This window comes from Pipra filicauda, unplaced genomic scaffold, assembly GCF_003945595.2.
Source record: "Pipra filicauda isolate LSUMZ 115617 unplaced genomic scaffold, ASM394559v2 scaffold176_size3548034_pilon, whole genome shotgun sequence".
NCBI lineage: Eukaryota > Metazoa > Chordata > Aves > Passeriformes > Pipridae > Pipra > Pipra filicauda.
In genome coordinates, this window is record NW_024104283.1 from 857,303 (window position 1) to 870,607 (window position 13,305).

General features: G+C 34.8%; 1 protein-coding gene across 4 annotated transcripts in view; it reads right to left on the bottom strand.

Annotated features, from left to right (window-relative positions):
- ATG5 (autophagy related 5) overlaps positions 1-13,305 on the bottom strand; it is a 74,586-nt gene that overhangs the window by 25,009 nt on the left and 36,272 nt on the right. For all 4 annotated transcript variants that reach the window (XR_005562971.1, XM_027731672.2, XM_027731708.2 and 1 more), the window contains exon 6: positions 1,971-2,088. Coding sequence is in view for 3 of the 4 variants with exons in the window: in XM_027731672.2 (XP_027587473.1) it covers positions 1,971-2,088 (118 nt within the window). In the remaining variant the exon portion in view is untranslated. The remainder of the gene's footprint in view (positions 1-1,970; positions 2,089-13,305) is intronic.

Below are 13,305 nucleotides of genomic sequence, written 5' to 3' on the forward strand. Positions count from 1 at the left end.
AGTTTGCTCCACCGATCCGCTGCCTCTACGTATCAGTCTACCCCCATAACTCCTCAAGGGTTTCTGTATTTAGCTCAGCTAGATTTCCTTCTGTTACATACCAGAAGAGGAGAACACTCAGAGTACAAGAGGAACAACCGAACAATGCTACAATACAAAGCTGTATTACAGGAGAAAATCTGTGGAATTCTAGATAGCTCACACCCATGTGAGGGATCAAATTTATTAAATTCTTAAGTTTGTAAGTTTTTCAGTAGAAACTGGGCAGATGCATACAGGAGCAGACAAGCATATTTCCATACAAGGAAACCCTCCAAATTTCTAATCGCTCCTTCTAAGTTTTTCTAGTCTTTAACAAAGATGAAACAAGCAATTAGCACAGCATATTTCTGTTCTGCTATTAAAGGTTGGCAGTTTTGTCAACTTCTGAAGAGAAGGCCTGCTGATGGGAAGCACAATCACTGCTACTCAGATAGAACTGCATTACATTCAGACTTTTAATAAAGGCAGTACCTAGCACATTTGACACCTGCAGCTTTGGTAAATCCTTTTTGTAAAAATTATCAACCACTATATACTGGAATAACTTTTGTATAAATGCTTTTTGAGTTTCTTTCATTTAATTTGTTCTTTTTACTGCTTTCCAAGTTAAAATGCATCCATCCTTCTCATTCATTTTTTTTTAAACTCACTCTGTACCTTTTCATTACTGTCTGTAGGACACTGACAGTTAAGTACTTGAAGATGGTTAAACTTGACTGTGCTAATATTCAAGTATCTATTTGTATCTTCCTTTACCTTTTGGACAGTTAGCTAAAAGCACTATCTAAAACGATGCACCAAAATTTATAGTAGCTTTATGAAAAATGGACACATGGTTAGCAACATTTCATATTTTTCTTAACTTGTTATTTTTGGAAATTATTCCCACGTGTTAACAAGTATTAAACAGGGTAAAATCACAGTTTGAGATTTCAGTCACTTTCTAAGATTGGGATACTTAGAGAAATCCATGACAACTGTTTGATTTTGAATTACACGACTTCTCTGTGCAACAAAATCTTGCAGATTTTTACTCTGGTTTCAAATTCAGTGTTTCACTCAAAAGACACTGATACTACAACAGTAAATTCTGTGCCAAGAATTTCATACATTTCTCAAAAGAAACTGTGATTTATTGACTGAAAGAAAAAAGAAGGTACTAATTTACAGGTACTTGTAAGACAATAGCAAGAACCAGATGAAAAACCTTTCACATTAAAAAACTTTGATCTTAATTTGCAGACTACATTACTTTTACATTTATCCCACCTAAAAATTGTATCAGAGTTCCAGTAGTTGTAATCCTTGAGGCTAAAATAACATTCAGAAATGCTTGTTTTCTGAATAAGTGCTGATCAACAAATCCTACTGTATGAAATTATATAATGCTACATGAACTAATTGTTATCTTGTCACACAATACTACTTAGTAATCATACATACAGTATTATATACTTGTAACAATTTCTTTCTGGTACATTTTAGAAGGCTGGACTTCAACAGGGAAAAAGGCATTCTGAAAACATCTTCAATTTCTATCAATTTTGGAGTTTTACATATGAAAAGTTTTTGCAATATAAAATTAAAGGTAACAAAATTTCTGCTGATGCTTAAGAAATTTTTTTTAAAGTGCAGAAAATAACATATGAGTGCTTTTATTAAAAACAGCATGAGGGCAAAGAAGTAGATGAATTTTAAAATGAAACTCCTAGAGATTAATTTTTCAGGAGTGGCTAAGGACTCAGTCAAAACAGTGCAGGTGATGCAGGGTACAATAAAGAGCCAGGAAGGAGTGAAATCTGAAACTCTAGTACTGAGGATTAGTTCTACCTTCAAAATACCCCTATTAAAAAATAAAACCACACCAAAAGAAACAATAAATCAACACACAAAAATATCTTAGTGGACAAAAGTTATTTCTGCAGTACCTTCAGGGGTGACAGCACTAGGACACACATCTTTTAGCAGGTCTCCCAAAGTATGCAACTGCCCTCCTGAAGCAATTGGTCGAAACAGCTTCTGTATAAAAGGTCTCTCTGTTGTTGCCTGTTTTAATAACGAAATTAACAAAAACAACAATTTAAGGACCGTGCAAATATGTAGTATTACCATTTGAGACAGGTAGAAGATAGGACAGAACGAAAGACTGCAGGAAAATAAACATCTGGAATTTCCCCATTCCGCCCCCCCACCTTGCATTTCATTCATATCATGAAATGCAGGGGAGCTTTTGTTTATTAACAATTGCAAGTAAGCTGTCACCTCAGAAAAAAGTGTGAAGATGATTTATAGACATTGTCAGAGATAAAAGTGTTAATTATTATTTTTTTACATTAGAAAACCACCAAACCTTCTGTTATGGAAATATGATCTGTTTGAACAAAACATTTTAATAAATTCTTTATTTAATTAAAACAAGCAGTAAGCACAAACTTAGGAATTCAACATACATCTATGTTTTGCTAAGTCAAAGCAATACTGTAACAGGTATCCAATATCTTCTGCAACAGTCTATCTTCCTCCTTTTAGAAGAACATTAGGCATTTTCAATGGCAAACAAGTACCCTTAAGACAACAAGACAGGTGAACTTTTTTCCAGAAGATTTTATGTCAAAAATTTCAAACTATTTCAGCTGCAAGAAATAGGACAATTTAAGAAACAAAAGAAAAAAAGTATTGTGCTTTGACAGACAACCTGCCTATTTAAAGAACTAGTCATATGTATAGAACATATATGCCCCACTTCTGCTGCAGATATGCAAAGGAATTCAGAATGATTTCACCTATGGATCCTTCAGTTTAAAGCCATTCCCCCTTGTCCAGTCACCACATGTCCTTGTAAAAGGTCATTCTCCAGCTCTCTTGTAGGTCCCTTTAGGTACTAGAAGGCTGCTGTGAGGTCTCTCCAGAGCCTTCTCCAGGCTAAACAACCTGAATGCTTTATTCCTCATATGCTTTAGCATAGTTTCCAGAAGGATCTGCTCCATGATCTTGCTGGGCGCTGCAGTTCCCTGGGTCGTCCTTGTTTCCCTTTTTAAAATTGGGATGATGCTTCTCTGTGTCCTCAGGGTAGCAAAATCTGGATACAAACAGTGCTAATGAAATGTCTGAAGATTTGAAAAATGATGGCATGCACATAGCCAAGCAGGATCCACCTCAGACAGATCCACACTTGAGAAGTGAACTCTAGCACATTATACTGAAGAAATGTACTTCCAAAACATTAAAAAAAACCCCCCAAAATCAAAAATCAAACACCCCCAAACCAACCAAACGAAAAAAGGCAACTCCCTTAAAACACTGTTATAGCCAAAACAATTTGGTATCAAGTTTAATTTTTAAAAATAATGAGGTATTCACAGAAGTCTAGTCATAGCTCCCAAGTGCCTATCATCTGAAGAAGCAGAAGTGGAAATAAACACCAGAAGTATGCAGGCAAAGGTTGTTATCGTCATCAGACTTTTAAGATAAAAATTTCCCAAGTGTGTACTGCAGTTTCTCATTTCTTATTAATAAATTATGATCAGTTTTTTCCCTAGTTATAGTAGGGAGGGAAAAAATATGAGGGAAAAGCCAAAAAAAGCCAAAGATGTATTTTCTCAGGTCTCCCACATAGTTGCTGACTGCTGCAAAACAATATCCTTAGCTGCTATCATGAAACATTACAGAAAATGAATTCAATTTTGTATTTTAAGTGTTAAGTAACACAGATGTGGTAATGTAAATAAAAATCACTGGTCTTCATCAATGTTAAAATGATAAAAGTAACTAGATGTTGTTTATACAAAGACTGTGGTTCACAAATCTAATCCTACAGGCACAGTATTACCCCAACATTCTTACACTTCTTCCCTCACATGCAGCAGATGTCTTCTGTATTAAAAGAGTCAAAAGAAAAGTCCAATCCTACAATCCACAATATTTATAGGATAACTTTCCAAAGTAGCTTAGTCATACAGGAGCATAAAAAATTTCAGAAAAATCTTACCATCACCCATTTTCAAGTGTAGGAATATAAGCCTAACTGGACTACAGCTTTCTACTCTAGTATTCCTATCCCTGGAAGTGTTCCTGGCCAGCCTGGGTACGGTTTTGAGCAACCTGGTTTCGTGGAAGATGTTCCTGACCACGGCAGGGGGATTTAACTAGATGACCTTTGAAAGGTCCCTCCCAACTCAAACTGCCTATGATTCTATTTACTACAACACATGAAGGAATGCCACCATGAATAACTGCTTACATAGTGTTGTGTTTTGTACAATATTTGCTTAACCAATCATGCAAAAAAGTACTACCTATAATCTAACCCACAAAGACGTTACTGCATAACTGCTGATAATTGCATCAGACCTAAAGCATGTATTCATACAGTATCCATAGTTTTTCCTACTAAAATTATCATAGCTTCAACAGAACATAGCACTTTTTAAATGATTTTATTTTACAATCCAGCCTCCACGTAACTGTGAGCTGTTCAAAAGATTGTGGACACATCTGCAGGACACAACAGGTGAAAGTCAATCAGTAACTGCTGACATCTACAAAGGAAATGGCTTCAAATATATGAGCATATGAAGACAATCACCTGACCCAAAAATTGCAGTGCATTTTACACTGATCATATCCACAATTTAGTATCAATTCATTAAATTTATATGAAAGCAAATATTCATCTCTAAATTAACATATTTTCTAGAAACTTGGACTTAACTGCAATTTCTCATTTTTCTACATTATTACATAGCACCACAAATCACATGCTTTGCAGAACAAATGAAAACTTCACTCTTTTTTTACCAAGTTTAAACCATAACAGTGATAGGAAAGTGACAGTGAAAACAAATTACACCACAGTGAGAAAAAAACAGGCTAAAATTACCTATTCAGCATAGGTATAGCAGCATTGACAAGAGATATAGGTGAGGGCAAGTTTTAAGACACCCTTTAAGTGTCTTAGAGACAAGCTACCCAGTTACATACTGTGCTAACAATTTTAACTTTTTTTCTCCCTATCATCCTGACAAGAGAAGGGGGAAGAAAAAAAAAAAAAAGTTGTCAGTCTGCCTGGTCCTTTTCAGAATCAAAAGAACATCAAACACTGCATGAAATCCACAATTTAATTAGTCAGATATTTTATACAGGATGCATCTTAAAATGAAAAACATAACTCATGAACAGCTAGGTTTTAATCTGGAAAAATCACAGTTACCAGTATTTTCTTCTAGAGGAAGGGATTTGCATTTTCTGCCTAAACACTCAGCTGCTATTCAGTATTCAAACAAATAAAAGTCAACATACATATTGAACACACAAAGTAAAAAAATAATTTCTTACAATTCCCACATGTGCATAAGCTGGCAGCCTAAAACTGTAAAACTTGAGACTTCCCTACATACTCCATCATATTTTCAGTAACTTGTCAAGTTCATAGTCTGTGCCATTTTGTAATGAACCACTTTACACTAAAAAAAGCCCTCTTAATTTCATAGAACCATTTTGTTTAAACCAATTTAAACTCAACCAAGAAGCTTTAGAAGTAATAATAAAAGTTTGCATAACGATGCAAGTTATTTCATAAAAAAAAAAAAAGAAAAAACAGGACAATTAACTACTCCTTGAAAATACATTTTTATTAAATATTTGCTCAAAAACATATTTTCATATTTTTAGAAGATGCCTTCTACTTTGTAGAAATGTTTTCAATTAAAAATCTCAATGCACAATGTAAAAGCGACTAGCTGAAAAGACGATGAATTGCTGTAGTCACAGAACCATCGGAATACCATGCCTGTCCAAAAACAAGATACTGCAAATCCCCATCTGAAATACTGCTCTTCCACTGGTGCTGAAATGCTGTTTTTCTGCTGGCGTTTCTGGGTGGGTACCTTTGACTCCTTTTTGCTTAATATTGGACCAGAATCACCAAGTACTTAATTGTAGAGAAGGCACAAGCAATGTTTCTGGGTGGGAGCTGTTCTTGGTTTTTGTTGTTGTTGTTTTGGTTGGTTGGTTTTGGGTTATGGGTTTTTTTTAAATAAACTCTGTCTCTTCCATAACGGTGATTTTCAGCTGAACGAGCTAAAGTACATGTAAGTGGTCAATAAAACTATGCAATCCCAGGTCGGGGGTAGAAACTGGAATATTTATTGAATACACGCTTCACAATATAAAGTCTTGGAGGCAGGACATGTTAATGAAGAGGACAGGTTATGCTAATCAGGGTATGGATTATGCTAACTAGATGATTACACGATTCTCTGCTACAGTTATGCAAGTGGTTAATATTTTCCCATAGCGAGGACCACATGGGGGGAAGAGAACAAAAGGGCTTCTACATCATCTGACATCATCATCACAAAGTCTTTCCATATCTTGCTGAAAGAGACAGGACAATCAAACATAGCTAAATATTAATGGGTCTTGTGATGAAGCTCCTCAGAGTAAGGAGTTTCTCCCAGCTCCTGCTGTCCATGGCCTGCTGCATAATCCTATCTGATCCTTTTCTGCTGATAGCCGAGTTTCGGATTCCAACAAGTACACACATAAAAATGATCTCGTTTTATCTATTTGAAATGTCACCTTTCAAATTTTATCAGTATTTTTTGAGCTTCTATTACAAGAGGCATAAAACATAACAATGTGGTATTCCTTTATCCTGTAATCATTGGCTCTTCTCCTCTTCTTCAAATCTTCCAAGCAATAGAGGACTTCTCCCAGACACTCCACTGCTTTTTTCTATACCTTTGATAAATTTTCTATTTCACTTTACTCTTCAAAATGTTAGGACTGGAACAACATTCCAAAAAAAAAAAAAAAAAAAAGACTGTTTCTAGTATTTCTTTAATTAGCCTCTGCAACCTCCAAGTAGATGCTCTAGTTATAATTTTGTGTGCTTTGAATAAGCACTGCTTTTGCCATCATCCAAAATTTTGAACTGCTTGTCTGCAATATCACTCTTCAGAGAAAAAAGTACATTTCATAATAAAATAAAATCAATTAATTTTTTTTAATAAAAGAACTAAGTAATGTTTTATATGTCCAACATGTAACTAAAAATCGTAAGACAAAAAGGAGTATAAACACGCCCAACACATCTATCTAGAATTACCACAAAATCAAATCACTGACAGCATGTGCTCTGGGTTGCAGAACAAGTTGTAAAATCAACATATATAATAAATCAAATTACTTGGTTTTCCCATATTATTAAATTCCTCTAATAAATTATCTAGTTCAGTGGTTGCAAAAATTACAATAGATACTTGATTGTAACCTATGGAAAAAAATGAATTCTTTCACTTTTTGAGTTCATACTAAAATTAATTTTAGAATTTCTGCATTTATGTTATAAGAAGGAAGTTTTGATTTCCTCATGAAATTAAAAGTGTTTATGGTGATGGACAGGAACTTTGTACTCTCTAGTATTTTTAAGAGGCTTGACACAACAACAGCAAAAGAAGATTAAACAAACAGGCTACACTTTATACATTTAATTACACTAACAGCAGTCACCTAAATTAGTAGTGCAGAAGTATATGGAAGCTTAAGATAATTCTACAAATACATGCACATATGCATATGAATGGTCATGACAAATGTGTACTTGGATACATCTTTAAAACTTCTTAGATGAGGAGGCAATCATCATATCAATCACAGATATCAAGGAATCACACTATCAAGTGAAAATTATGTTATTCTTGAAAGCCCTCCTAACAGTATTACACGAACTGGAAATTCTTTGGGTTTTGAACATTGATTACTGTTCTAAAAGCAAGGACAATTACATGATGTGTTCTCTCAGTGAAAACTTTAACAGTCCATAACAACAGCCACCATAACATGTGGCAAATATCATGACAAGAACTGATGCAAGTAATAATGCCAAAATTATCTAGTATCTTAGGCAAGACTGCAGTCAAATGAAAGACACAACTAGAATTATAAACACATCTGGAATAAGGTTAAAATTTTACATTGTAGAGCTTATTACAGTCAAGTCTAGACAATAATACTGAACCATTTTTGATCATGTCTTCCTTGAAGCCTTTCTTAGAACAGAGCACACTGTATAAAGCAACTGCAGTTCTATCCTAACTTTCTACACAACTAAGAATAGTTTAGTGTTATTATAAACCTACAGAGAAACACAGCAACTATTTCAGTTAATTCTCCCATACATTGTTGAGGGCCATTACTTGCTCATCTTTAAAAATATTAAAGAACCATTCAAAATATCACCTTTTCCATATTATGTAAACTGGCAGAGAATGCTTTCTTACAATCCTTTAGAAAAACCTTTATGTAAGAGCAATGAATAATCAGAACCATGTAAAAGTTTTGAAAGTTGAAGTCCTACATGTTCTACTAACCTGAAAAAATATGTCTAGTTAAAAAGCAACCATTAACACATTCGTGATTTAAAATTTAATGGGATGAGTACATTGCAACACTTCAGAAGACACTGCTTCAGTTTCTGTAACTGTTTCTAAAGACGCTGTCCACACCAATTCTGTGTTAAATATCTGTCCTGATGTTCAGACAGATATTTATAGACATTGATGAAATCCCCCTGAACCTTTTCTTCTCTAAGCTGAACAGTCCCAAGTCTCTCAGCCTTTTTGTTCTCTCTTATTAGATGCACCAGTCCCTTAATCACCCTAGAGGCCCTTTGTTGGACTCTCTTCCTGTAGTTCCATGTCTCTCTTGCGCTGGGGAGCCCAAAACTGGACTTCTGGTGTGACCTCACCAGCACTGAGTAGACTGGAAGGATCAGTTCCCTCAGCATGCCAGCAACTCTCATCCTACAGCAGCCCAGGATATCACCTTGCTTTCCTTATCATAGGTCTCACTGTAAATGTCTTGTTATACCTGGTGGGTCATTTTTAGCAAGAGTATGTATTGCCAAAAGTTCTGTTACCAATTCCATACAAAAAGTTGCAGAAATAACACTCAAAATATCTAACAGGCATGGCTGAACCACAGTCTGGCTGTCACCTGGTGACATTAAATCAATTAAATTTTCTTGTGCAGGTGAAGTAGCACTATATTCTCGGAACAACTGAATTTGCAATATTTAATCTCAGGTGAATTGTACAGATCCTAGAGACAGAAGAAAGTCAACACTCTAGACACACAGAGCAGACTGAAGGCAACTGTCATACAGCAAGAAATAACAGACACTAAACAGAAGAAACAGCTTCCAGAGGCAGTTTTGAGCACTGAAAAGACAAAGACAGCGACAATGAAAGCATGGCCTTAAAGTATTACATTTCCTTCCCAAAAAAGGATTCATATTTGCAATTGGTAAAATATCAAGGTATCTGAAGTGTCAGGGACAACAAATCAATAGTGCTCTTCACAGCTGCAATGTCTTATGTGCACATGCAAACTTAAACCTCACATAAAAGTAAGAAATGGAGTACTGACTACTTATGAAGCAAACAACTTTAGAAATGGATTTACATCCACATAAGCAAACACTATATTGCTTGCTTAGGAGCAGTGAAGAGTACAATACTTCATACACCACTTTCAATCTACTTCAAACTACTAAATTCAATAATTATCCTTAGTTTTCAACAGTAATGATTAACTAGAAGGAACTCCTATATTCAAGGACAGCTAAATTTCCAATATTTCTTTGTTAATTTGTATTGTATTCCTAGAACATGGTGTCATATCCCAATTCCTTATAGGTTGGTTCCATTCCACACTTACCTGTATAGAATTCGCTTTCAGTCTTCTAAAAAGTGCAAATAGAAGTCTTGGCACTTTCCAAAATCCTGAACACTTCCTGTATTTTCTAACCCTCAATTTTGTGCAACCCTCAATTTAACCTGCTTTATTTACCTATTTTAATTAAAAATAAGCAAAGGATAAACAAGATGGAATACTGTTATTGACAAATCAGATACTTCTGTGACTTTCATCTGTGCAGAGTTTTGCATCATCATCATAGGCCAGGCTTTGTTCTACCTTTATTACTAAGCAATTGGCACTGCTTATGCTGTACAGCCACAGAAATAACCTTTAAGAGATGACAATCCTCATCTCTCTGAAGAAAAAAATTCCATATCTGCTTTTCCCCTTTTTCTGCAAGCAAAGCAGTTCACCAACTTGGGTGTTAGTGTTTTGGTTTTTTTTTTTTTGATTTTGCTATTATAACAGAGAGCCAGTCTCAGAGAAATACAGTTCCAGGTTGTAGTTGTAAGGTAGGCAAAGTCCTTTTGCTACAAAATAAGAACCTGACCACATTACGAAGCATGTGGTGAAAGTGGCAAAGCAGTTTGTGTTGACTATACCAAGTGAAATGGAGAAGTCAAATGATCAGCTTTAATGATCAGAAGAAAGGTAGCAATATAATAAAGAGCACTGCTTTTAAATTACAAGATCTAATAGTAATTATACACAGTCCTAACTCAACTGAATTACTGCTTCATTCATTGTTTTCATCACAGCCTCGCAATTTTTTCATACTCTTAAGAATTAACATTCAAAGCTGAGGTAAAAAAAAGTGCAATTTTTTTTTCCCTAACAAATTTAGGATGATATATAAATCTACAAGACTACTATCTTAATAAAACAGGTTCAGGAAATACAGCCACAAGAATTCAAATCTCACAGTTTAAATTCAAACTTTACATAAACTTATTTATATCAAACTTCATTATCATAAGACAGTTCAAAGAAAAGACAACTAATGAAGAGTTTTATACAAAACCAATTTGCTAAAAAAGTAACTACCAATGTGCAATTAGGGAGTGCATATGACATTTGGTAAGATTAAGGCATTTGCAAATTAGGAACAGACAATTTTTTTTTCACCAGAAGTGTTCATTATTTCATTGCAAGTCAAAATGCACTTTGACTTAAAAATAAAAATCTATAAAAGTGTTTACACAAATTAATTTAGTAACTACTAGGATTCTACTTGTTTTTTTACACAGCTAGGTTCTTCTGAGACTTAAGAGTATGCTATGTATGGTAAGATAAAAAAGGATTTTAAAAAAAATACTACTCAGCTTTTCCCAATGTGCAGAATACAGTATACCCCTAAATTGCTTTAAAGTAGTTACAATGTAATTCAGAACCTCAACAGACTATTTTTCACACAAGCAAAACTACTTTATTCATTGTATACAAGCTCCACCTACACTGGACTCCGAAGGCTCACTGCAGCTCCTATTGACAAGCCCGAGTTAGCTTAAAACTATCCAGCTTGGTAACAGCTCAACCACGGCTCAGAGAAGTGACCCAAATCGAGGTTTTACAGTCCCATCTCTTCTGCATCTCCCTCCCCGAGCACTGTGCAACTTGTACTATAGCTTTGAACTAGGCAGATTGACAGTTTTACAGACAACTTGAGCATATTTATGGAAACTTTAGTCACATTGCTGACACCAAATACAGTTTATAACCTCAGAATTTTTCTTTTAAACTCTGACGGCTCCAGCTCCCATCCTATACCAAGATAGTTAAAGGCACAAGGCTGATCTTCCACACAGGTTCCTTAAGTCTCTTAAGAGATCAGCATGGGCATTCCTTAACCTAGAACATGTAAAAAAAGTCATCTTTAACAGAGCTGGTTTGAGCTAGCCATTTCACTGTGCACTTAGATGGATAAGAAAAGCTTATGCAATTCTGGAACCTCAACTGTGGTCACAGTGACCTTCAACTGAAGGTGACAACTAGTCAAATTGCTATTACTTTCAACACAGAACAAAACAATCTAGTTCAGAAAACAAGAATTTACAGATCATGCAATATCTGATAGACGGGTTTCTGTTTTTTTTTTTTTCCCCCAATTATTAGGCACTAGGAAAATAGATTTACCTAACAAAGCTTTTAAACTTTCTCATTCATAGAGTTTTGAAGTAATTTAAAACTGGTGAAAGTGTGTTACTGTTTCTTTAGTGCTGAACCATCAGTTATTAGAATAAATCATTCTGTGTACTCAAATGATGATGAACCAGAGTCCATTTGTTTCTCTTCAGCACAGAAATTCATCTGAGCCCAGCTGTTACACAAAATCAATCACCATTTCACGCAATTCTCCTATTTGCTCAAACTTCCTCCTTGTAAAAGGAAATTTTTAATAAATAAATTGATCTATTTTCAGCAGGTCCTTTATAAAAAATAATTTTGAATAAATAAGAAAAAAGTCAAATAAGGTATTGCACACAGGTCTGTTCAAGAGCATTTTACGCTAGACAACAAAAAGCTGAAACTTGCTGTGTTGTGTTGCCCTCTTCAGGCTGACAGGTCAACTAGATTTTCTAGTTCTTTTGCTTGAATAGTCATTACATTTCAACTTCTTTCATAAAAGTTTTCAGATTTGAAGTTTCAAGTAGCAGCTAACTTCACCTGTATTCCACCAGTGCTTGAAATATTTTTGGTCTAATATCCTATAAACTATACTTTTTGCCTCTATGTCTCCCTAACTTCAATACTAATCTTGAGAATTATCAAAATATTAGCTAGAGTTTGAAAAGATGACTAAAAATCCAACTTCAGCAGTGGTAAGCAAGAGGCTTAAAGAGCTCAGTTGACTCCGCTTAGCAAAGAAAACTGAAGCTCCTGAAATCATTCTGTAAGTGAACTTGGGAGGTCAGAAAGTCAGGTGACTTTTAACTCGTGTAAGTCAAAACAGAATCTAGAAATTCAAGTGAGACAAATTCAGACTTGAAATGCAATGGAGACTTTTAACAAAAGAAAAATTTAACAACCTACTAACATAAAAGGGGAGATTCACTATTACTTGAAAACTTTATAGGTGGACCCAATATCTTTCCAATGCAATCTGTTCTGATCAGTTTTTGAATAGTTGTCATAACATGGGCCAAACTGTGCTGCTGATTTGCATACTTCTAATGGGTTTTGCAATTGATTACCCGAGCTCTGCCAATTAATGTGGGAATATGAATGAAACAACCTTCAATTGCTTGGAAATGGCCGTGCTTGAGATTCTGATTCATTTATTGAGACAGATATTAACAATGTCTTAAAATATTTCATTTCCCACTCCCACTTTGCTCTTTTTAGAGGTAATTTTTAGGTATTTTTAGGTAATAGTAAACAATTAAGTCTGTTTAGACATCTCCATATTGCAGCTTTGACAGAAAGAGCTAAGTGTTGCATTCAACTGATAGATATATAAGTATGGAGAATTTCACTCATGTTACTCAGGAAGACAAACATCATAAGAATTTGTGACTGTACGACTTAATCATAACATCTTAAGGGACTCAGGATAGGAAAAAC